The sequence below is a fragment of the Eucyclogobius newberryi genome, unplaced genomic scaffold (genome assembly GCF_026437365.1).
Source record: "Eucyclogobius newberryi isolate DKJ021-1_F unplaced genomic scaffold, fEucNew1.0.hap1 SCAF_85, whole genome shotgun sequence".
NCBI classification, from domain to species: domain Eukaryota; kingdom Metazoa; phylum Chordata; class Actinopteri; order Gobiiformes; family Gobiidae; genus Eucyclogobius; species Eucyclogobius newberryi.
The window spans coordinates 189,496-216,051 of record NW_027316527.1 but is presented as its reverse complement, the minus strand read 5'-3'; the positions used below and the strand labels follow the sequence as shown (position 1 = coordinate 216,051).

The 26,556-nt window shown below is 45.0% G+C and overlaps 1 protein-coding gene across 1 annotated transcript in view; it reads left to right on the top strand.

The window, feature by feature from the left end:
- Window positions 1–26,556, top strand: part of mlnl (motilin-like) — a 77,222-nt gene that overhangs the window by 45,907 nt on the left and 4,759 nt on the right. The window contains exon 2 of the mRNA XM_072437735.1: window positions 23,378–23,500. Coding sequence (XP_072293836.1) covers window positions 23,378–23,500 — 123 coding nt within the window. The remainder of the gene's footprint in view (window positions 1–23,377; window positions 23,501–26,556) is intronic.

The following is a 26,556-nucleotide window of genomic DNA, read 5'->3' as shown; positions in this document are numbered from 1 at the left end:
AACCAGGTCTAAACCAGGTCTAAACCAGGTCTAAACCAGGACTAAACCAGGACTAAACCAGGTCTAAACCAGGTCTAAACCAGATCTAAACCAGAGCTAAACCAGGTCTAAACCAGGTCTAAACCAGGTCTAAACCAGATCTAAACCAGAGCTAAACCAGGTCTAAACCAGGTCTAAACAAGGACTAAACCAGGACTAAACCGGGACTACACCAGAACTAAACCAGGACTAAACCAGGACTAAACCAGGTCCAAACCAGGTCTAAACCAGGTCTAAACCAGGACTAAACCAGGTCCAAACCAGGTCTAAACCAGGTCTAAACCAGGTCTAAACCAGGTCCAAACCAGGTCTAAACCAGGACTAAACCAGGACTAAACCAGGTATAAACCAGGTCTAAACCAGGTCTAAACCAGGTCTAAACCAGGACTAAACCAGGAATAAACCAGGTCTAAACCAGATCTAAACCAGGACCAAACCAGGTCTAAACCAGGTCCAAACTAGGTCTAAACCAGGTCCAAACCAGGATTAAACCAGGTCTAAACCAGGACTAAACCAGGACTAAACTAGGTCCAAACCAGGACTAAACCAGGACTAAATAAACCAGGTCCAAACCAGGATTAAACCAGGTCCAAACCAGGTCTAAACCAGGTCTGAACCAGATCTAAACCAGGACTAAACCAGGACTAAACCAGGACTAAACCAGGTCTAAACCAGGTCTAAACCAGATCTAAACCAGAGCTAAACCAGGTCTAAACCAGGTCTAAACCAGGTCTAAACCAGATCTAAACCAGAGCTAAACCAGGTCTAAACCAGGTCTAAACCAGGTCTAAACCAGGACTAAACCAGGTCCAAACCAGGTCTAAACCAGGTCTAAACCAGGACTAAACCAGGTCTAAACCAGGTCTAAACCAGGTCTAAACCAGATCTAAACCAGAGCTAAACCAGGTCTAAACCAGGTCTAAACAAGGACTAAACCAGGACTAAACCGGGACTACACCAGAACTAAACCAGGACTAAACCAGGACTAAACCAGGTCCAAACCAGGTCTAAACCAGGTCTAAACCAGGACTAAACCAGGTCCAAACCAGGTCTAAACCAGGTCTAAACCAGGTCCAAACCAGGTCTAAACCAGGACTAAACCAGGACTAAACCAGGTATAAACCAGGTCTAAACCAGGTCTAAACCAGGTCTAAACCAGGACTAAACCAGGAATAAACCAGGTCTAAACCAGATCTAAACCAGGACCAAACCAGGTCTAAACCAGGTCCAAACTAGGTCTAAACCAGGTCCAAACCAGGATTAAACCAGGTCTAAACCAGGACTAAACCAGGACTAAACTAGGTCCAAACCAGGACTAAACCAGGACTAAATAAACCAGGTCCAAACCAGGATTAAACCAGGTCCAAACCAGGACTAAACCAGGTCCAAACCAGGACTAAACCAGGTCCAAACTAGGACTAAACCAGGACCAAACCAGGTCCAAACCAGGATTAAACCAGGTCTAAACCAGGACTAAACTAGGTCTAAACCAGGACTAAACCAGGTCTAAACCAGGTCTAAACCAGGTCTAAACCAGATCTAAACCAGAGCTAAACCAGGTCTAAACCAGGTCTAAACCAGATTTAAACCAGAGCTAAACCAGGTCTAAACCAGGTCTAAACAAGGACTAAACCAGGACTAAACCGGGACTACACCAGAACTAAACCAGGACTAAACCAGGACTAAACCAGGTCCAAACCAGGTCCAAACCAGGTCTAAACCAGGTCTAAACCAGGTCTAAACCAGGTCTAAACCAGGACTAAACCAGGTCCAAACCAGGTCTAAACCAGGTCTAAACCAGGACTAAACCAGGTCTAAACCAGGTCTAAACCAGGTCTAAACCAGGTCCAAACCAGGTCTAAACCAGGACTAAACTAGGTCTAAACCAGGTCCAAACCAGATCTAAACCAGGTCTAAACCAGGTCTAAACCAGATCTAAACCAGAGCTAAACCAGGTCAAAACCAGGTCTAAACCAGGTCTAAACAAGGACTAAACCAAGACTAAACCGGGACTACACCAGAACTAAACCAGGACTAAACCAGGACTAAACCAGGTCTAAACCAGGTCTAAACCAGGTCTGAACCAGATCTAAACCAGGACTAAACCAGGACTAAACCAGGACTAAACCAGGTCTAAACCAGGTCTAAACCAGATCTAAACCAGAGCTAAACCAGGTCTAAACCAGGTCTAAACCAGGTCTAAACCAGATCTAAACCAGAGCTAAACCAGGTCTAAACCAGGTCTAAACCAGGTCTAAACCAGGACTAAACCAGGTCCAAACCAGGTCTAAACCAGGTCTAAACCAGGTCTAAACCAGAGCTAAACCAGGTCTAAACCAGGTCTAAACCAGGACTAAACCAGGTCTAAACCAGGTCTAAACCAGGTCTAAACCAGATCTAAACCAGAGCTAAACCAGGTCTAAACCAGGTCTAAACAAGGACTAAACCAGGACTAAACCGGGACTACACCAGAACTAAACCAGGACTAAACCAGGACAAAACCAGGTCCAAACCAGGTCTAAACCAGGTCTAAACCAGGACTAAACCAGGTCCAAACCAGGTCTAAACCAGGTATAAACCAGGTCTAAACCAGGTCTAAACCAGGTCTAAACCAGGACTAAACCAGGAATAAACCAGGTCTAAACCAGATCTAAACCAGGACCAAACCAGGTCTAAACCAGGTCCAAACTAGGTCTAAACCAGGTCCAAACCAGGATTAAACCAGGTCTAAACCAGGACTAAACCAGGACTAAACTAGGTCCAAACCAGGACTAAACCAGGACTAAATAAACCAGGTCCAAACCAGGATTAAACCAGGTCCAAACCAGGACTAAACCAGGTCCAAACCAGGACTAAACCAGGTCCAAACTAGGACTAAACCAGGACCAAACCAGGTCCAAACCAGGATTAAACCAGGTCTAAACCAGGACTAAACTAGGTCTAAACCAGGACTAAACCAGGTCTAAACCAGGTCTAAACCAGGTCTAAACCAGGACTAAACCAGGACTAAACCAGGACTAAACCAGGTCTAAACCAGGTCTAAACCAGATCTAAACCAGAGCTAAACCAGGTCTAAACCAGGTCTAAACCAGATCTAAACCAGAGCTAAACCAGGTCTAAACCAGGTCTAAACAAGGACTAAACCAGGACTAAACCGGGACTACACCAGAACTAAACCAGGACTAAACCAGGACTAAACCAGGTCCAAACCAGGTCTAAACCAGGTCTAAACCAGGACTAAACCAGGTCCAAACCAGGTCTAAACCAGGTCTAAACCAGGTCTAAACCAGGTCCAAACCAGGTCTAAACCAGGACTAAACCAGGACTAAACCAGGTATAAACCAGGTCTAAACCAGGTCTAAACCAGGTCTAAACCAGGACTAAACCAGGAATAAACCAGGTCTAAACCAGATCTAAACCAGGACCAAACCAGGTCTAAACCAGGTCCAAACTAGGTCTAAACCAGGTCCAAACCAGGATTAAACCAGGTCTAAACCAGGACTAAACCAGGACTAAACTAGGTCCAAACCAGGACTAAACCAGGACTAAATAAACCAGGTCCAAACCAGGATTAAACCAGGTCCAAACCAGGACTAAACCAGGTCCAAACCAGGACTAAACCAGGTCCAAACTAGGACTAAACCAGGACCAAACCAGGTCCAAACCAGGATTAAACCAGGTCTAAACCAGGACTAAACTAGGTCTAAACCAGGACTAAACCAGGTCTAAACCAGGTCTAAACCAGGTCTAAACCAGGACTAAACCAGGACTAAACCAGGACTAAACCAGGTCTAAACCAGGTCTAAACCAGATCTAAACCAGAGCTAAACCAGGTCTAAACCAGGTCTAAACCAGGTCTAAACCAGATCTAAACCAGAGCTAAACCAGGTCTAAACCAGGTCTAAACAAGGACTAAACCAGGACTAAACCGGGACTACACCAGAACTAAACCAGGACTAAACCAGGACTAAACCAGGTCCAAACCAGGTCTAAACCAGGTCTAAACCAGGTCTAAACCAGGTCTAAACCAGGACTAAACCAGGTCCAAACCAGGTCTAAACCAGGTCTAAACCAGGACTAAACCAGGTCTAAACCAGGTCTAAACCAGGTCTAAACCAGGTCCAAACCAGGTCTAAACCAGGACTAAACTAGGTCTAAACCAGGTCCAAACCAGATCTAAACCAGGTCTAAACCAGGTCTAAACCAGATCTAAACCAGAGCTAAACCAGGTCAAAACCAGGTCTAAACCAGGTCTAAACAAGGACTAAACCAAGACTAAACCGGGACTACACCAGAACTAAACCAGGACTAAACCAGGACTAAACCAGGTCTAAACCAGGTCTAAACCAGGTCTGAACCAGATCTAAACCAGGACTAAACCAGGACTAAACCAGGACTAAACCAGGTCTAAACCAGGTCTAAACCAGATCTAAACCAGAGCTAAACCAGGTCTAAACCAGGTCTAAACCAGGTCTAAACCAGATCTAAACCAGAGCTAAACCAGGTCTAAACCAGGTCTAAACCAGGTCTAAACCAGGACTAAACCAGGTCCAAACCAGGTCTAAACCAGGTCTAAACCAGGACTAAACCAGGTCTAAACCAGGTCTAAACCAGGTCTAAACCAGATCTAAACCAGAGCTAAACCAGGTCTAAACCAGGTCTAAACAAGGACTAAACCAGGACTAAACCGGGACTACACCAGAACTAAACCAGGACTAAACCAGGACTAAACCAGGTCCAAACCAGGTCTAAACCAGGTCTAAACCAGGACTAAACCAGGTCCAAACCAGGTCTAAACCAGGTCTAAACCAGGTCTAAACCAGGTCCAAACCAGGTCTAAACCAGGACTAAACCAGGACTAAACCAGGTCTAAACCAGATCTAAACCAGGACCAAACCAGGTCTAAACCAGGTCCAAACTAGGTCTAAACCAGGTCCAAACCAGGATTAAACCAGGTCTAAACCAGGACTAAACCAGGACTAAACTAGGTCCAAACCAGGACTAAACCAGGACTAAATAAACCAGGTCCAAACCAGGATTAAACCAGGTCCAAACCAGGACTAAACCAGGTCCAAACCAGGACTAAACCAGGTCCAAACTAGGACTAAACCAGGACCAAACCAGGTCCAAACCAGGATTAAACCAGGTCTAAACCAGGACTAAACTAGGTCTAAACCAGGACTAAACCAGGTCTAAACCAGGTCTAAACCAGGTCTAAACCAGGACTAAACCAGGACTAAACCAGGACTAAACCAGGTCTAAACCAGGTCTAAACCAGATCTAAACCAGAGCTAAACCAGGTCTAAACCAGGTCTAAACCAGGTCTAAACCAGATCTAAACCAGAGCTAAACCAGGTCTAAACCAGGTCTAAACAAGGACTAAACCAGGACTAAACCGGGACTACACCAGAACTAAACCAGGACTAAACCAGGACTAAACCAGGTCCAAACCAGGTCTAAACCAGGTCTAAACCAGGACTAAACCAGGTCCAAACCAGGTCTAAACCAGGTCTAAACCAGGTCTAAACCAGGTCCAAACCAGGTCTAAACCAGGACTAAACCAGGACTAAACCAGGTATAAACCAGGTCTAAACCAGGTCTAAACCAGGTCTAAACCAGGACTAAACCAGGAATAAACCAGGTCTAAACCAGATCTAAACCAGGACCAAACCAGGTCTAAACCAGGTCCAAACTAGGTCTAAACCAGGTCCAAACCAGGATTAAACCAGGTCTAAACCAGGACTAAACCAGGACTAAACTAGGTCCAAACCAGGACTAAACCAGGACTAAATAAACCAGGTCCAAACCAGGATTAAACCAGGTCCAAACCAGGACTAAACCAGGTCCAAACCAGGACTAAACCAGGTCCAAACTAGGACTAAACCAGGACCAAACCAGGTCCAAACCAGGATTAAACCAGGTCTAAACCAGGACTAAACTAGGTCTAAACCAGGACTAAACCAGGTCTAAACCAGGTCTAAACCAGGTCTAAACCAGGACTAAACCAGGACTAAACCAGGACTAAACCAGGTCTAAACCAGGTCTAAACCAGATCTAAACCAGAGCTAAACCAGGTCTAAACCAGGTCTAAACCAGGTCTAAACCAGATCTAAACCAGAGCTAAACCAGGTCTAAACCAGGTCTAAACAAGGACTAAACCAGGACTAAACCGGGACTACACCAGAACTAAACCAGGACTAAACCAGGACTAAACCAGGTCCAAACCAGGTCCAAACCAGGTCTAAACCAGGTCTAAACCAGGTCTAAACCAGGTCTAAACCAGGACTAAACCAGGTCCAAACCAGGTCTAAACCAGGTCTAAACCAGGACTAAACCAGGTCTAAACCAGGTCTAAACCAGGTCTAAACCAGGTCCAAACCAGGTCTAAACCAGGACTAAACTAGGTCTAAACCAGGTCCAAACCAGATCTAAACCAGGTCTAAACCAGGTCTAAACCAGATCTAAACCAGAGCTAAACCAGGTCAAAACCAGGTCTAAACCAGGTCTAAACAAGGACTAAACCAAGACTAAACCGGGACTACACCAGAACTAAACCAGGACTAAACCAGGACTAAACCAGGTCTAAACCAGGTCTAAACCAGGTCTGAACCAGATCTAAACCAGGACTAAACCAGGTCTAAACCAGGTCTAAACCAGATCTAAACCAGAGCTAAACCAGGTCTAAACCAGGTCTAAACCAGGTCTAAACCAGGTCTAAACAAGGACTAAACCAGGACTAAACCGGGACTACACCAGAACTAAACCAGGACTAAACCAGGACTAAACCAGGTCCAAACCAGGTCTAAACCAGGTCTAAACCAGGACTAAACCAGGTCTAAACCAGGTCTAAACCAGGTCCAAACCAGGTCTAAACCAGGACTAAACCAGGACTAAACCAGGTATAAACCAGGTCTAAACCAGGTCTAAACCAGGTCTAAACCAGGACTAAACCAGGAATAAACCAGGTCTAAACCAGATCTAAACCAGGACCAAACCAGGTCTAAACCAGGTCCAAACTAGGTCTAAACCAGGTCCAAACCAGGATTAAACCAGGTCTAAACCAGGACTAAACCAGGACTAAACTAGGTCCAAACCAGGACTAAACCAGGACTAAATAAACCAGGTCCAAACCAGGATTAAACCAGGTCCAAACCAGGACTAAACCAGGACTAAATAAACCAGGTCCAAACCAGGATTAAACCAGGTCCAAACCAGGACTAAACCAGGTCCAAACCAGGACTAAACCAGGTCTAAATCAGAAATAAACCAGGATTAAACCAGGTCTAAACTAGGTCCAAACCAGGACTAAACCAGGACTAAATAAACCAGGTCCAAACCAGGATTAAACCAGGTCTAAACTAGGTCCAAACCAGGACTAAACCAGGACTAAATAAACCAGGTCCAAACCAGGATTAAACCAGGTCCAAACAAGGACTAAACCAGGACTAAACCAGGTCTAAACCAGGACTAAACCAGGTCCAAACTAGGACTAAACCAGGACCAAACCAGGTCTAAACCAGGTCCAAACCAGGATTAAACCAGGTCTAAACCAGGACTAAACCAGGTCTAAACCAGGACTAAACCTGGTCTAAACCAGGTCTAAACCAGGTCTAAACCAGGACTACACCCGGATTAAACCAGGTCTAAACCAGGTCTAAACCAGATCTAAACCAGAGCTAAACCAGGTCTAAACCAGGTCTAAACCAGGTCTAAACCAGATCTAAACCAGAGCTAAACCAGGTCTAAACCAGGTCTAAACAAGGACTAAACCAGGACTAAACCGGGACTACACCAGAACTAAACCAGGACTAAACCAGGACTAAACCAGGTCCAAACCAGGTCTAAACCAGGTCTAAACCAGGACTAAACCAGGTCCAAACCAGGTCTAAACCAGGTCTAAACCAGGTCTAAACCAGGTCTAAACCAGGACTAAACCAGGTCCAAACCAGGTCTAAACCAGGTCTAAACCAGGACTAAACCAGGTCTAAACCAGGTCTAAACCAGGTCTAAACCAGATCTAAACCAGAGCTAAACCAGGTCTAAACCAGGTCTAAACAAGGACTAAACCAGGACTAAACCGGGACTACACCAGAACTAAACCAGGACTAAACCAGGACTAAACCAGGTCCAAACCAGGTCTAAACCAGGTCTAAACCAGGACTAAACCAGGTCCAAACCAGGTCTAAACCAGGTCTAAACCAGGTCTAAACCAGGTCCAAACCAGGTCTAAACCAGGACTAAACCAGGACTAAACCAGGTATAAACCAGGTCTAAACCAGGTCTAAACCAGGTCTAAACCAGGACTAAACCAGGAATAAACCAGGTCTAAACCAGATCTAAACCAGGACCAAACCAGGTCTAAACCAGGTCCAAACTAGGTCTAAACCAGGTCTAAACCAGGACTAAACTAGGTCCAAACCAGGACTAAACTAGGTCCAAACCAGGACTAAACCAGGACTAAACCAGGAATAAACCAGGTCTAAACCAGATCTAAACCAGGACCAAACCAGGTCTAAACCAGGTCCAAACCAGGATTAAACCAGGTCCAAACCAGGACTAAACCAGGTCCAAACCAGGACTAAACCAGGTCCAAACTAGGACTAAACCAGGACCAAACCAGGTCCAAACCAGGATTAAACCAGGTCTAAACCAGGACTAAACCAGGACTAAACCGGGACTACACCAGAACTAAACCAGGACTAAACCAGGACTAAACCAGGTCCAAACCAGGTCCAAACCAGGTCTAAACCAGGTCTAAACCAGGTCTAAACCAGGTCTAAACCAGGACTAAACCAGGTCCAAACCAGGTCTAAACCAGGTCTAAACCAGGACTAAACCAGGTCTAAACCAGGTCTAAACCAGGTCTAAACCAGGTCCAAACCAGGTCTAAACCAGGACTAAACTAGGTCTAAACCAGGTCCAAACCAGATCTAAACCAGGTCTAAACCAGGTCTAAACCAGATCTAAACCAGAGCTAAACCAGGTCAAAACCAGGTCTAAACCAGGTCTAAACAAGGACTAAACCAAGACTAAACCGGGACTACACCAGAACTAAACCAGGACTAAACCAGGACTAAACCAGGTCTAAACCAGGACTAAACCAGGTCTAAACCAGGTCTAAACCAGGTCTAAACCAGGACTAAACCAGGACTAAACCAGGACTAAACCAGGTCTAAACCAGGTCTAAACCAGATCTAAACCAGAGCTAAACCAGGACTAAACCAGGACTAAACCAGGTCTAAACCAGGACTAAACCAGGACTAAACCAGGACTAAACCAGGACTAAACCAGGTCTAAACCAGGTCTAAACCAGGTCTAAACCAGGACTAAACCAGGACTAAACCAGGACTAAACCAGGTCTAAACCAGGTCTAAACCAGATCTAAACCAGAGCTAAACCAGGTCTAAACCAGGTCTAAACCAGGTCTAAACCAGATCTAAACCAGAGCTAAACCAGGTCTAAACCAGGTCTAAACAAGGACTAAACCAGGACTAAACCGGGACTACACCAGAACTAAACCAGGACTAAACCAGGACTAAACCAGGTCCAAACCAGGTCTAAACCAGGTCTAAACCAGGACTAAACCAGGTCCAAACCAGGTCTAAACCAGGTCTAAACCAGGACTAAACCAGGTCCAAACCAGGTCTAAACCAGGTCTAAACCAGGACTAAACCAGGTCCAAACCAGGTCTAAACCAGGTCTAAACCAGGACTAAACCAGGTCTAAACCAGGTCTAAACCAGGTCTAAACCAGATCTAAACCAGAGCTAAACCAGGTCTAAACCAGGTCTAAACAAGGACTAAACCAGGACTAAACCGGGACTACACCAGAACTAAACCAGGACTAAACCAGGACTAAACCAGGTCCAAACCAGGTCTAAACCAGGTCTAAACCAGGACTAAACCAGGTCCAAACCAGGTCTAAACCAGGTCTAAACCAGGTCTAAACCAGGTCCAAACCAGGTCTAAACCAGGACTAAACCAGGACTAAACCAGGTATAAACCAGGTCCAAACCAGGTCTAAACCAGGTCTAAACCAGGACTAAACCAGGAATAAACCAGGTCTAAACCAGATCTAAACCAGGACCAAACCAGGTCTAAACCAGGTCCAAACTAGGTCTAAACCAGGTCCAAACCAGGATTAAACCAGGTCTAAACCAGGACTAAACCAGGACTAAACTAGGTCCAAACCAGGACTAAACCAGGACTAAATAAACCAGGTCCAAACCAGGATTAAACCAGGTCCAAACCAGGACTAAACCAGGTCCAAACCAGGACTAAACCAGGTCCAAACTAGGACTAAACCAGGACCAAACCAGGTCCAAACCAGGATTAAACCAGGTCTAAACCAGGACTAAACTAGGACTAAACCAGGACTAAACCAGGTCTAAACCAGGTCTAAACCAGGTCTAAACCAGGACTAAACCAGGACTAAACCAGGACTAAACCAGGTCTAAACCAGGTCTAAACCAGATCTAAACCAGAGCTAAACCAGGTCTAAACCAGGTCTAAACCAGGTCTAAACCAGATCTAAACCAGAGCTAAACCAGGTCTAAACCAGGTCTAAACAAGGACTAAACCAGGACTAAACCGGGACTACACCAGAACTAAACCAGGACTAAACCAGGACTAAACCAGGTCCAAACCAGGTCCAAACCAGGTCTAAACCAGGTCTAAACCAGGTCTAAACCAGGTCTAAACCAGGACTAAACCAGGTCCAAACCAGGTCTAAACCAGGACTAAACCAGGTCTAAACCAGGTCTAAACCAGGTCTAAACCAGGTCCAAACCAGGTCTAAACCAGGACTAAACTAGGTCTAAACCAGGTCCAAACCAGATCTAAACCAGGTCTAAACCAGGTCTAAACCAGATCTAAACCAGAGCTAAACCAGGTCAAAACCAGGTCTAAACCAGGTCTAAACAAGGACTAAACCAAGACTAAACCGGGACTACACCAGAACTAAACCAGGACTAAACCAGGACTAAACCAGGTCTAAACCAGGTCTAAACCAGGTCTGAACCAGATCTAAACCAGAGCTAAACCAGGACTAAACTAGGTCTAAACTAGGACTAAACCAGAAATAAACCAGGTCTAAACCAGGTCCAAACCAGGACTAAACCAGGTCTAAACCAGAACTAAACCAGAACTAAACCAGGACTAAACTAGGTCAAAACCAGGACTAAACCAGGTCTAAATCAGAAATAAACCAGGTCTAAACCAGGTCCAAACTAGGTCTAAACCAGGTCCAAACCAGGATTAAACCAGGTCTAAACTAGGTCCAAACCAGGACTAAACCAGGACTAAATAAACCAGGTCCAAACCAGGATTAAACCAGGTCTAAACTAGGTCCAAACCAGGACTAAACCAGGACTAAATAAACCAGGTCCAAACCAGGATTAAACCAGGTCCAAACAAGGACTAAACCAGGACTAAACCAGGTCTAAACCAGGACTAAACCAGGTCCAAACTAGGACTAAACCAGGACCAAACCAGGTCTAAACCAGGTCTAAACCAGGACTACACCCGGATTAAACCAGGTCTAAACCAGGTCTAAACCAGATCTAAACCAGAGCTAAACCAGGTCTAAACCAGGTCTAAACAAGGACTAAACCAGGACTAAACCGGGACTACACCAGAACTAAACCAGGACTAAACCAGGACTAAACCAGGTCCAAACCAGGTCTAAACCAGGTCTAAACCAGGACTAAACCAGGTCCAAACCAGGTCTAAACCAGGTCTAAACCAGGTCTAAACCAGGTCTAAACCAGGACTAAACCAGGTCCAAACCAGGTCTAAACCAGGTCTAAACCAGGACTAAACCAGGTCTAAACCAGGTCTAAACCAGGTCTAAACCAGATCTAAACCAGAGCTAAACCAGGTCTAAACCAGGTCTAAACAAGGACTAAACCAGGACTAAACCGGGACTACACCAGAACTAAACCAGGACTAAACCAGGACTAAACCAGGTCCAAACCAGGTCTAAACCAGGTCTAAACCAGGACTAAACCAGGTCCAAACCAGGACTAAACCAGGTCTAAACCAGGTCTAAACCAGGTCTAAACCAGGACTAAACCAGGAATAAACCAGGTCTAAACCAGATCTAAACCAGGACCAAACCAGTTCTAAACCAGGTCCAAACCAGGATTAAACCAGGTCTAAACCAGGACTAAACCAGGACTAAACTAGGTCCAAACCAGGACTAAACCAGGACTAAATAAACCAGGTCCAAACCAGGATTAAACCAGGTCCAAACCAGGACTAAACCAGGTCCAAACCAGGACTAAACCAGGTCCAAACAAGGACTAAACCAGGACCAAACCAGGTCCAAACCAGGATTAAACCAGGTCTAAACCAGGACTAAACTAGGTCTAAACCAGGACTAAACCAGGTCTAAACCAGGTCTAAACCAGGTCTAAACCAGGACTAAACCAGGACTAAACCAGGACTAAACCAGGTCTAAACCAGGTCTAAACCAGATCTAAACCAGAGCTAAACCAGGTCTAAACCAGGTCTAAACCAGGTCTAAACCAGATCTAAACCAGAGCTAAACCAGGTCTAAACCAGGTCTAAACAAGGACTAAACCAGGACTAAACCGGGACTACACCAGAACTAAACCAGGACTAAACCAGGACTAAACCAGGTCCAAACCAGGTCTAAACCAGGTCTAAACCAGGACTAAACCAGGTCCAAACCAGGTCTAAACCAGGTCTAAACCAGGTCTAAATCAGGTCCAAACCAGGTCTAAACCAGGACTAAACCAGGACTAAACCAGGTATAAACCAGGTCTAAACCAGGTCTAAACCAGGTCTAAACCAGGACTAAACCAGGAATAAACCAGGTCTAAACCAGATCTAAACCAGGACCAAACCAGGATTAAACCAGGTCTAAACCAGGACTAAACCAGGACTAAACTAGGTCCAAACCAGGACTAAACCAGGACTAAATAAACCAGGTCCAAACCAGGATTAAACCAGGTCCAAACCAGGACTAAACCAGGTCCAAACCAGGACTAAACCAGGTCCAAACTAGGACTAAACCAGGACCAAACCAGGTCCAAACCAGGATTAAACCAGGTCTAAACCAGGACTAAACTAGGTCTAAACCAGGACTAAACCAGGTCTAAACCAGGTCTAAACCAGGTCTAAACCAGGACTAAACCAGGACTAAACCAGGACTAAACCAGGTCTAAACCAGGTCTAAACCAGATCTAAACCAGAGCTAAACCAGGTCTAAACCAGGTCTAAACCAGGTCTAAACCAGATCTAAACCAGAGCTAAACCAGGTCTAAACCAGGTCTAAACAAGGACTAAACCAGGACTAAACCGGGACTACACCAGAACTAAACCAGGACTAAACCAGGACTAAACCAGGTCCAAACCAGGTCCAAACCAGATCTAAACCAGGTCTAAACCAGGTCTAAACCAGGTCTAAACCAGAGCTAAACCAGGTCTAAACCAGGTCTAAACCAGGTCTAAACCAGATCTAAACCAGAGCTAAACCAGGTCTAAACCAGGTCTAAACAAGGACTAAACCAGGACTAAACCGGGACTACACCAGAACTAAACCAGGACTAAACCAGGACTAAACCAGGTCCAAACCAGGTCTAAACCAGGTCTAAACCAGGACTAAACCAGGTCCAAACCAGGTCTAAACCAGGTCTAAACCAGGTCTAAACCAGGTCTAAACCAGGACTAAACCAGGTCCAAACCAGGTCTAAACCAGGTCTAAACCAGGACTAAACCAGGTCTAAACCAGGTCTAAACCAGGTCTAAACCAGATCTAAACCAGAGCTAAACCAGGTCTAAACCAGGTCTAAACAAGGACTAAACCAGGACTAAACCGGGACTACACCAGAACTAAACCAGGACTAAACCAGGACTAAACCAGGTCCAAACCAGGTCTAAACCAGGTCTAAACCAGGACTAAACCAGGTCCAAACCAGGTCTAAACCAGGTCTAAACCAGGTCTAAACCAGGTCCAAACCAGGTCTAAACCAGGACTAAACCAGGACTAAACCAGGTATAAACCAGGTCTAAACCAGGTCTAAACCAGGTCTAAACCAGGACTAAACCAGGAATAAACCAGGTCTAAACCAGATCTAAACCAGGACCAAACCAGGTCTAAACCAGGTCCAAACTAGGTCTAAACCAGGTCCAAACCAGGATTAAACCAGGTCTAAACCAGGACTAAACCAGGACTAAACTAGGTCCAAACCAGGACTAAACCAGGACTAAATAAACCAGGTCCAAACCAGGATTAAACCAGGTCCAAACCAGGACTAAACCAGGTCCAAACCAGGACTAAACCAGGTCCAAACTAGGACTAAACCAGGACCAAACCAGGTCCAAACCAGGATTAAACCAGGTCTAAACCAGGACTAAACTAGGTCTAAACCAGGACTAAACCAGGTCTAAACCAGGTCTAAACCAGGTCTAAACCAGGACTAAACCAGGACTAAACCAGGACTAAACCAGGTCTAAACCAGGTCTAAACCAGATCTAAACCAGAGCTAAACCAGGTCTAAACCAGGTCTAAACCAGGTCTAAACCAGATCTAAACCAGAGCTAAACCAGGTCTAAACCAGGTCTAAACAAGGACTAAACCAGGACTAAACCGGGACTACACCAGAACTAAACCAGGACTAAACCAGGACTAAACCAGGTCCAAACCAGGTCTAAACCAGGTCTAAACCAGGACTAAACCAGGTCCAAACCAGGTCTAAACCAGGTCTAAACCAGGTCTAAACCAGGTCCAAACCAGGTCTAAACCAGGACTAAACCAGGACTAAACCAGGTATAAACCAGGTCTAAACCAGGTCTAAACCAGGTCTAAACCAGGACTAAACCAGGAATAAACCAGGTCTAAACCAGATCTAAACCAGGACCAAACCAGGTCTAAACCAGGTCCAAACTAGGTCTAAACCAGGTCCAAACCAGGATTAAACCAGGTCTAAACCAGGACTAAACCAGGACTAAACTAGGTCCAAACCAGGACTAAACCAGGACTAAATAAACCAGGTCCAAACCAGGATTAAACCAGGTCCAAACCAGGACTAAACCAGGTCCAAACCAGGACTAAACCAGGTCCAAACTAGGACTAAACCAGGACCAAACCAGGTCCAAACCAGGATTAAACCAGGTCTAAACCAGGACTAAACTAGGTCTAAACCAGGACTAAACCAGGTCTAAACCAGGTCTAAACCAGGTCTAAACCAGGACTAAACCAGGACTAAACCAGGACTAAACCAGGTCTAAACCAGGTCTAAACCAGATCTAAACCAGAGCTAAACCAGGTCTAAACCAGGTCTAAACCAGGTCTAAACCAGATCTAAACCAGGATTAAACCAGGTCTAAACCAGGACTAAACTAGGTCTAAACCAGGACTAAACCAGGTCTAAACAAGGACTAAACCAGGACTAAACCGGGACTACACCAGAACTAAACCAGGACTAAACCAGGACTAAACCAGGTCCAAACCAGGTCCAAACCAGGTCTAAACCAGGTCTAAACCAGGTCTAAACCAGGTCTAAACCTGGACTAAACCAGGTCCAAACCAGGTCTAAACCAGGTCTAAACCAGGACTAAACCAGGTCTAAACCAGGTCTAAACCAGGTCTAAACCAGGTCCAAACCAGGTCTAAACCAGGACTAAACTAGGTCTAAACCAGGTCCAAACCAGATCTAAACCAGGTCTAAACCAGGTCTAAACCAGATCTAAACCAGAGCTAAACCAGGTCAAAACCAGGTCTAAACCAGGTCTAAACAAGGACTAAACCAAGACTAAACCGGGACTACACCAGAACTAAACCAGGACTAAACCAGGACTAAACCAGGTCTAAACCAGGTCTAAACCAGGTCTGAACCAGATCTAAACCAGAGCTAAACCAGGACTAAACTAGGTCTAAACTAGGACTAAACCAGAAATAAACCAGGTCTAAACCAGGTCCAAACCAGGACTAAACCAGGTCTAAACCAGAACTAAACCAGAACTAAACCAGGACTAAACTAGGTCAAAACCAGGACTAAACCAGGTCTAAATCAGAAATAAACCAGGTCTAAACCAGGTCCAAACCAGGATTAAACCAGGTCTAAACTAGGTCCAAACCAGGACTAAACCAGGACTAAATAAACCAGGTCCAAACCAGGATTAAACCAGGTCTAAACTAGGTCCAAACCAGGACTAAACCAGGACTAAATAAACCAGGTCCAAACCAGGATTAAACCAGGTCCAAACAAGGACTAAACCAGGACTAAAACAGGTCTAAACCAGGACTAAACCAGGTCCAAACTAGGACTAAACCAGGTCTAAACCAGGACTAAACCAGGACTAAACTAGGTCTAAACCAGGACTAAACCTGGTCTAAACCAGGTCTAAACCAGGTCTAAACCAGGACTACACCCGGATTAAACCAGGTCTAAACCAGGTCTAAACCAGGTCTAAACCAGGTCTAAACCAGGTCTAAACCAGGTCCAAACCAGGTCTAAACCAGGACTAAACCAGGACTAAACCAGGTATAAACCAGGTCTAAACCAGGTCTAAACCAGGTCTAAACCAGGACTAAACCAGGAATAAACCAGGTCTAAACCAGATCTAAACCAGGACCAAACCAGGTCTAAACCAGGTCCAAACTAGGTCTAAACCAGGTCCAAACCAGGATTAAACCAGGTCTAAACCAGGACTAAACCAGGACTAAACTAGGTCCAAACCAGGACTAAACCAGGACTAAATAAACCAGGTCCAAACCAGGATTAAACCAGGTCCAAACCAGGACTAAACCAGGTCCAAACCAGGACTAAACCAGGTCCAAACTAGGACTAAACCAGGACCAAACCAGGTCCAAACCAGGATTAAACCAGGTCTAAACCAGGACTAAACTAGGTCTAAACCAGGACTAAACCAGGTCTAAACCAGGTCTAAACCAGGTCTAAACCAGGACTAAACCAGGACTAAACCAGGACTAAACCAGGTCTAAACCAGATCTAAACCAGAGCTAAACCAGGTCTAAACCAGGTCTAAACCAGGTCTAAACCAGATCTAAACCAGAGCTAAACCAGGTCTAAACCAGGTCTAAACAAGGACTAAACCAGGACTAAACCGGGACTACACCAGAACTAAACCAGGACTAAACCAGGACTAAACCAGGTCCAAACCAGGTCCAAACCAGGTCTAAACCAGGTCTAAACCAGGTCTAAACCAGGTCTAAACCAGGTCTAAACCAGGACTAAACCAGGTCCAAACCAGGTCTAAACCAGGTCTAAACCAGGACTAAACCAGGTCTAAACCAGGTCTAAACCAGGTCTAAACCAGGTCCAAACCAGGTCTAAACCAGGACTAAACTAGGTCTAAACCAGGTCCAAACCAGATCTAAACCAGGTCTAAACCAGGTCTAAACCAGATCTAAACCAGAGCTAAACCAGGTCAAAACCAGGTCTAAACCAGGTCTAAACAAGGACTAAACCAAGACTAAACCGGGACTACACCAGAACTAAACCAGGACTAAACCAGGACTAAACCAGGTCTAAACCAGGTCTAAACCAGGTCTGAACCAGATCTAAACCAGAGCTAAACCAGGACTAAACTAGGTCTAAACTAGGACTAAACCAGAAATAAACCAGGTCTAAACCAGGTCCAAACCAGGACTAAACCAGGTCTAAACCAGAACTAAACCAGAACTAAACCAGGACTAAACTAGGTCAAAACCAGGACTAAACCAGGTCTAAATCAGAAATAAACCAGGTCTAAACCAGGTCCAAACTAGGTCTAAACCAGGTCCAAACCAGGATTAAACCAGGTCTAAACTAGGTCCAAACCAGGACTAAACCAGGACTAAATAAACCAGGTCCAAACCAGGATTAAACCAGGTCCAAACAAGGACTAAACCAGGACTAAACCAGGTCTAAACCAGGACTAAACCAGGTCCAAACTAGGACTAAACCAGGACCAAACCAGGTCTAAACCAGGTCCAAACCAGGATTAAACCAGGTCTAAACCAGGACTAAACCAGGACTAAACTAGGTCTAAACCAGGACTAAACCTGGTCTAAACCAGGTCTAAACCAGGTCTAAACCAGGACTACACCCGGATTAAACCAGGTCTAAACCAGGACTAAACCAGAACTAAACCAGAGCTAAACCAGGTCTAAACCAGGTCTAAACAAGGACTAAACCAGAACTAAACCAGGTCTAAACCAGGACTAAACTAGGTCTAAACCAGGTCCAAACCAGATCTAAACCAGGTCTAAACCAGGTCTAAACCAGATCTAAACCAGAGCTAAACCAGGTCAAAACCAGGTCTAAACCAGGTCTAAACAAGGACTAAACCAAGACTAAACCAGGTCTAAACCAGGTCTAAACCAGGTTTAAACCAGGTCTAAACCAGGTCTAAACCAGGTTTAAACCAGGTCTAAACCAGGACTAAACCAGGACTAAACCAGGACTAAACCAGGTCTAAACCAGGTCTAAACCAGGTCCAAACCAGGACTAAACCAGGACTAAACCAGGTCTAAACCAGGTCTAAACCAGGACTAAACCAGGACTAAACCAGGTCTAAACCAGGTCTAAACCAGGTCTAAACCAGGACTAAACCAGGTCTAAACCAGGTCCAAACCAGGACTAAACCAGAACTAAACCAGGTCTAAACCAGGTCTAAACCAGGTCTAAACCAGGTACAAACCAGGACTAAACCGGGACTAAACCAGGACTAAACCAGGACTAAACCAGGACTAAACCAGGACTAAACCAGGTCCAAACCAGGTCTAAACCAGGACTAAACTAGGTCTAAACTAGGTCCAAACCAGGACTAAACCGGGAATAAACCAGGAATAAACCAGGTCTAAACCAGGACTAAACCAGGTCTAAACCAGGTCTAAACCAGGACTAAACTAGGTCTAAACTAGGTCCAAACCAGGACTAAACTAGGTCTAAACTAGGTCCAAACCAGGACTAAACCGGGAATAAACCAGGAATAAACCAGGTCTAAACCAGGACTAAACCAGAGCTAAACCAGGTCTAAACAAGGTCTAAAGCAGGACTAAACCAGGACTAAACTAGGTCCAAACCAGGACTAAACAAGGTCTAAACCAGAACTAAACCAGGTCTAAACCAGGTCTAAACAAGGACTAAACCAGGACTAAACCGGGACTACACCAGAACTAAACCAGGACTAAACCAGGACTAAACCAGGTCTAAACCAGGTCCAAACTAGGTCTAAACCAGGTCTAAACCAGATCTAAACCAGAGCTAAACCAGGTCAAAACCAGGTCTAAACCAGATCTAAACCAGAGCTAAACCAGGTCTAAACCAGGTCTAAACAAGGACTAAACCAGGACTAAACCGGGACTACACCAGAACTAAACCAGGACTAAACCAGGACTAAACCAGGTCTAAACCAGGTCCAAACTAGGTCTAAACCAGGTCTAAACCAGATCTAAACCAGAGCTAAACCAGGTCTAAACCAGGTCTAAACCAGATCTAAACCAGAGCTAAACCAGGACTAAACTAGGTCTAAACTAGGACTAAACCAGAAATAAACCAGGTCTAAACCAGGTCCAAACCAGGACTAAACCAGGTCTAAACCAGAACTAAACCAGAACTAAACCAGGTCTAAACCAGGACTAAACCAGGAATAAACCAGGTCTAAACCAGATCTAAACCAGGACCAAACCAGGTCTAAACCAGGTCCAAACCAGGTCTAAACCAGGACTAAACTAGGTCTAAACTAGGTCCAAACCAGGACTAAACCGGGAATAAACCAGGAATAAACCAGGTCTAAACCAGGACTAAACCAGGTCTAAACCAGGTCTAAACCAGATCTAAACCAGAGCTAAACCAGGTCTAAACAAGGTCTAAAGCAGGACTAAACCAGGACTAAACTAGGTCCAAACCAGGACTAAACAAGGTCTAAACCAGAACTAAACCAGGTCTAAACCAGGTCTAAACAAGGACTAAACCAGGACTAAACCGGGACTACACCAGAACTAAACCAGGACTAAACCAGGACTAAACCGGGACTACACCAGAACTAAACCAGGACTAAACCAGGACTAAACCAGGTCTAAACCAGGTCCAAACTAGGTCTAAACCAGGTCTAAACCAGATCTAAACCAGAGCTAAACCAGGTCAAAACCAGGTCTAAACCAGATCTAAACCAGAGCTAAACCAGGTCTAAACCAGGTCTTAACAAGGACTAAACCAGGACTAAACCGGGACTACACCAGAACTAAACCAGGACTAAACCAGGACTAAACCAGGTCTAAACCAGTTCCAAACTAGGTCTAAACCAGGTCTAAACCAGATCTAAACCAGAGCTAAACCAGGTCTAAACCAGGTCTAAACCAGATCTAAACCAGAGCTAAACCAGGACTAAACTAGGTCTAAACTAGGACTAAACCAGAAATAAACCAGGTCTAAACCAGGTCCAAACCAGGACTAAACCAGGTCTAAACCAGAACTAAACCAGAACTAAACCAGGTCCAAACCAGGACTAAACCAGGAATAAACCAGGTCTAAACCAGATCTAAACCAGGACCAAACCAGGTCTAAACCAGGTCCAAACTAGGTCTAAACCAAGTCCAAACCAGGATTAAACCAGGTCTAAACCAGGACTAAACTAGGTCCAAACCAGGACTAAACCAGGACTAAATAAACCAGGTCCAAACCAGGATTAAACCAGGTCTAAACTAGGTCCAAACCAGGACTAAACCGGGAATAAACCAGGAATAAACCAGGTCTAAACCAGGACTAAACCAGAGCTAAACCAGGTCTAAACAAGGTCTAAAGCAGGACTAAACCAGGACTAAACTAGGTCCAAACCAGGACTAAACAAGGTCTAAACCAGAACTAAACCAGGTCTAAACCAGGTCTAAACAAGGACTAAACCAGGACTAAACCGGGACTACACCAGAACTAAACCAGGACTAAACCAGGACTAAACCAGGTCTAAACCAGGTCCAAACTAGGTCTAAACCAGATCTAAACCAGAGCTAAACCAGGTCTAAACCAGGTCTAAACAAGGACTAAACCAGGACTAAACCGGGACTACACCAGAACTAAACCAGGACTAAACCAGGACTAAACCAGGTCTAAACCAGGTCCAAACTAGGTCTAAACCAGGTCTAAACCAGATCTAAACCAGAGCTAAACCAGGTCTAAACCAGGTCTAAACCAGATCTAAACCAGAGCTAAACCAGGACTAAACTAGGTCTAAACTAGGACTAAACCAGAAATAAACCAGGTCTAAACCAGGTCCAAACCAGGACTAAACCAGGTCTAAACCAGAACTAAACCAGAACTAAACCAGGTCTAAACCAGATCTAAACCAGGACCAAACCAGGTCTAAACCAGGTCCAAACCAGGTCTAAACCAGGACTAAACTAGGTCTAAACTAGGTCCAAACCAGGACTAAACCGGGAATAAACCAGGAATAAACCAGGTCTAAACCAGGACTAAACCAGGTCTAAACCAGGTCTAAACCAGATCTAAACCAGAGCTAAACCAGGTCTAAACAAGGTCTAAAGCAGGACTAAACCAGGACTAAACTAGGTCCAAACCAGGACTAAACAAGGTCTAAACCAGAACTAAACCAGGTCTAAACCAGGTCTAAACAAGGACTAAACCAGGACTAAACCGGGACTACACCAGAACTAAACCAGGACTAAACCAGGACTAAACCGGGACTACACCAGAACTAAACCAGGACTAAACCAGGACTAAACCAGGTCTAAACCAGGTCCAAACTAGGTCTAAACCAGGTCTAAACCAGATCTAAACCAGAGCTAAACCAGGTCAAAACCAGGTCTAAACCAGATCTAAACCAGAGCTAAACCAGGTCTAAACCAGATCTAAACCAGAGCTAAACCAGGTCAAAACCAAGACTAAACCGGGACTACACCAGAACTAAACCAGGACTAAACCAGGACTAAACCAGGTCTAAACCAGGTCTAAACCAGGTCTAAACCAGATCTAAACCAGAGCTAAACCAGGTCTAAACAAGGTCTAAAGCAGGACTAAACCAGGACTAAACTAGGTCCAAACCAGGACTAAACCAGGTCTAAACCAGAACTAAACCAGGTCTAAACCAGGTCTAAACAAGGACTAAACCAGGACTAAACCGGGACTACACCAGAACTAAACCAGGACTAAACCAGGACTAAACCAGGTCTAAACCAGGTCCAAACTAGGTCTAAACCAGGTCTAAACCAGATCTAAACCAGAGCTAAACCAGGTCTAAACCAGGTCTAAACCAGATCTAAACCAGAGCTAAACCAGGTCTAAACCAGGTATAAACAAGGACTAAACCAGGACTAAACCGGGACTACACCAGAACTAAACCAGGACTAAACCAGGACTAAACCAGGTCCAAACCAGGTCCAAACTAGGTCTAAACCAGGTCTAAACCAGATCTAAACCAGAGCTAAACCAGGTCTAAACCAGGTCTAAACCAGATCTAAACCAGAGCTAAACCAGGACTAAACTAGGTCTAAACTAGGACTAAACCAGAAATAAACCAGGTCTAAACCAGGTCCAAACCAGGACTAAACCAGGTCTAAACCAGAACTAAACCAGAACTAAACCAGGACTAAACTAGGTCAAAACCAGGACTAAACCAGGTCTAAATCAGAAATAAACCAGGTCTAAACCAGATCTAAACCAAGACCAAACCAGGTCTAAACCAGGTCCAAACTAGGTCTAAACCAGGTCCAAACCAGGATTAAACCAGGTCTAAACCAGGACTAAACCAGGACTAAACTAGGTCCAAACCAGGACTAAACCAGGACTAAATAAACCAGGTCCAAACCAGGATTAAACCAGGTCCAAACAAGGACTATGCCAGGACTAAACCAGGTCCAAACCAGGACTAAACCAGGTCCAAACTAGGACTAAACCAGGACCAAACCAGGTCCAAACCAGGATTAAACCAGGTCTAAACCAGGACTAAACCAGGACTAAACTAGGTCTAAACCAGGACTAAACCAGGTCTAAACCAGGTCTAAACCAGGTCTAAACCAGGACTAAACCAGGACTAAACCAGGTCTAAACCAGGTCTAAACCAGATCTAAACCAGAGCTAAACCAGGTCTAAACCAGGTCTAAACAAGGACTAAACCAGGACTAAACCGGGACTACACCAGAACTAAACCAGGACTAAACCAGGACTAAACCAGGACTAAACCAGGTCCAAACCAGGTCTAAACCAGGTCTAAACCAGGACTAAACCAGGTCCAAACCAGGTCTAAACCAGGTCTAAACCAGGTCTAAACCAGGTCTAAACCAGGACTAAACCAGGTCTAAACCAGGTCTAAACCAGGTCTAAACCAGGTCTAAACCAGGTCCTTCTCTGCAGATGCTCGGCCTCAGCAGATCTCTGGTTTCTTCTGTTCTTCTGTCTCTGATTCTCTCTCTCTTCATCGACTCCTCTGAAGGACACATCACCTTCTTCAGCCCGAGAGAGATGATGCTCATGAAGGTAACATCTGCTCCTCCTCTGAGACTCTAAAGCTCTGAGACTCTAAAGCTCTGAGACTCTAAGCTCTGAGACTCTAAGCTCTGAGACTCTAAAGCTCTGAGACTCTAAAGCTCTGAGACTCTAAAGCTCTGAGACTCTAAAGCTCTGAGACTCTAAAGCTCTGAGACTCTAAAGCTCTGAGACTCTAAAGCTCTGAGACTCTAAGCTCTGAGACTCTAAAGCTCTGAGACTCTAAAGCTCTGAGACTCTAAAGCTCTGAGACTCTAAAGCTCTGAGACTCTAAGCTCTGAGACTCTAAGCTCTGAGACTCTAAAGCTCTGAGACTCTAAAGCTCTGAGACTCTGAAGCTCTGAGACTCTAAAGCTCTGAGACTCTAAATCTCTGAGACTCTGAAGCTCTGAGACTCTAAGCTCTGAGACTCTAAAGCTCTGAGACTCTAAAGCTCTGAGACTCTAAAGCTCTGAGACTCTAAGCTCTGAGACTCTAAATCTCTGAGACTCTGAAGCTCTGAGACTCTAAGCTCTGAGACTCTAAAGCTCTGAGACTCTAAGCTCTAAGACTCTAAAGCTCTGAGACTCTAAAGCTCTGAGACTCTGAAGCTCTGAGACTCTAAAGCTCTGAGACTCTAAGCTCTGAGACTCTAAGCTCTGAGACTCTAAAGCTCTGAGACTCTAAAGCTCTGAGACTCTAAAGCTCTGAGACTCTAAAGCTCTGAGACCTAAGCTCTGAGACTCTAAAGCTCTGAGACTCTAAGCTCTGAGACTCTAAAGCTCTGAGACTCTAAGCTCTGAGACTCTAAAGCTCTGAGACTCTAAAGCTCTGAGACTCTAAGCTCTGAGACTCTAAAGCTCTGAGACTCTAAGCTCTGAGACTCTAAAGCTCTGAGACTCTAAAGCTCTGAGACCTAAGCTCTGAGACTCTAAAGCCCTGAGACTCTAAGCTCTGAGACTCTAAAGCTCTGAGACTCTAAGCTCTGAGACTCTGAAGCTCTGAGACTCTAAGCTCTGAGACTCTGAAGCTCTGAGACTCTAAGCTCTGAGACTCTAAAGCTCTGAGACTCTAAGCTCTGAGACTCTAAAGCTCTGAGACTCTAAAGCTCTGAGACTCTGAAGCTCTGAGACTCTAAAGCTCTGAGACTCTGAAGCTCTGAGACTCTAAGCTCTGAGAATCTAAAGCTCTGAGACTCTAAAGCTCTGAGACTCTAAGCTCTGAGACTCTAAGATCTGAGACTCTAAAGCTCTGAGACTCTAAAGCTCTGAGACTCTGAAGCTCTGAGACTCTAAAGCTCTGAGACTCTAAAGCTCTGAGACTCTAAAGCTCTGACACTCTTAGCTCTGAGACTCTAAAGCTCTGGGACTCTAAGCTCTGAGACTCTAAAGCTCTGAGACTCTAAGCTCTGAGACTCTAAAGCTCTGAGACTCTAAAGCTCTGAGACTCTGAAGCTCTGAGACTCTAAAGCTCTGAGACTCTAAAGCTCTGAGACTCTAAGCTCTGAGACTCTAAAGCTCTGAGACTCTAAGCTCTGAGACTCTAAAGCTCTGAGACTCTAAGCTCTGAGACTCTGAAGCTCTGAGACTCTAAAGCTCTGAGACTCTGAAGCTCTGAGACTCTAAAGCTCTGAGACTCTAAAGCTCTGAGACTCTAAGCTCTGAGACTCTAAAGCTCTGAGATTCTAAAGCTCTGAGACTCTAAGCTCTGAGACTCTAAAGCTCTGAGACTCAAAGCTCTGAGACTGTAAAGCTCTTAGACTCTAAAGCTCTGAGACTCTAAGCTCTGAGACCCTAAAGCTCTGAGACCCTAAGCTCTGAGACTCTAAAGCTCTGAGACTCTAAGCTCTGAGACTCTGAAGCTCTGAGACTCTAAAGCTCTGAGACTCTGAAGCTCTGAGACTCTAAAGCTCTGAGACTCTAAAGCTCTGAGACTCTAAGCTCTGAGACTCTAAAGCTCTGAGACTCTAAGCTCTGAGACTCTAAAGCTCTGAGACTCTAAGCTCTGAGACTCTAAAGCTCTGAGACTCTGAAGCTCTGAGACTCTAAAGCTCTGAGACTCTAAAGCTCTGAGACTCTAAGCTCTGAGACTCTAAAGCTCTGAGACTCTAAAGCTCTGAGACTCTAAGCTCTGAGACTCTAAAGCTCTGAGACTCTAAAGCTCTGAGACTCTAAGCTCTGAGACTCTAAAGCTCTGAGACTCTAAGCTCTGAGACTCTAAAGCTCTGAGACTCTAAAGCTCTGAGACTCTAAGCTCTGAGACTCTAAAGCTCTGAGACTCTAAAGCTCTGAGACTCTAAGCTCTGAGACTCTAAAGCTCTGAGACTCTAAAGCTCTGAGACTCTAAAGCTCTGAAACTCTAAAGCTCTGAGACTCTAAGCTCTGAGACTCTAAAGCTCTGAGACTCTAAAGCTCTGAGACTCTGAAGCTCTGAGACTCTAAGCTCTGAGACTCTAAAGCTCTGAGACTCTAAAGCTCTGAGACTCTAAAGCTCTGAGACTCTGAAGCTCTGAGACTCTATGCTCTGAGACTCTAAAGCTCTGAGACTCTAAGCTCTGAGACTCTAAAGCTCTGAGACTCTAAGCTCTGAGACTCTAAAGCTCTGAGACTCTAAAGCTCTGAAACTCTAAAGCTCTGAGACTCTAAGCTCTGAGACTCTAAAGCTCTGAGACTCTAAAGCTCTGAGACTCTAAAGCTCTGAGACTCTAAGCTCTGAGACTCTAAAGCTCTGAGACTCTAAAGCTCTGAGACTCTAAGCTCTGAGACTCTAAAGCTCTGAGACTCTAAGCTCTGAGACTCTAAAGCTCTGAGACTCTAAAGCTCTGAGACTCTAAAGCTCTGAGACTCTAAGCTCTGAGACTCTAAAGCTCTGAGACTCTAAAGCTCTGAGACTCTAAGCTCTGAGACTCTAAAGCTCTGAGACTCTAAAGCTCTGAGACTCTAAGCTCTGAGACTCTAAAGCTCTGAGACTCTAAAGCTCTGAGACTCTAAGCTCTGAGACTCTAAAGCTCTGAGACTCTAAAGCTCTGAGACTCTGAAGCTCTGAGACTCTAAAGCTCTGAGACTCTA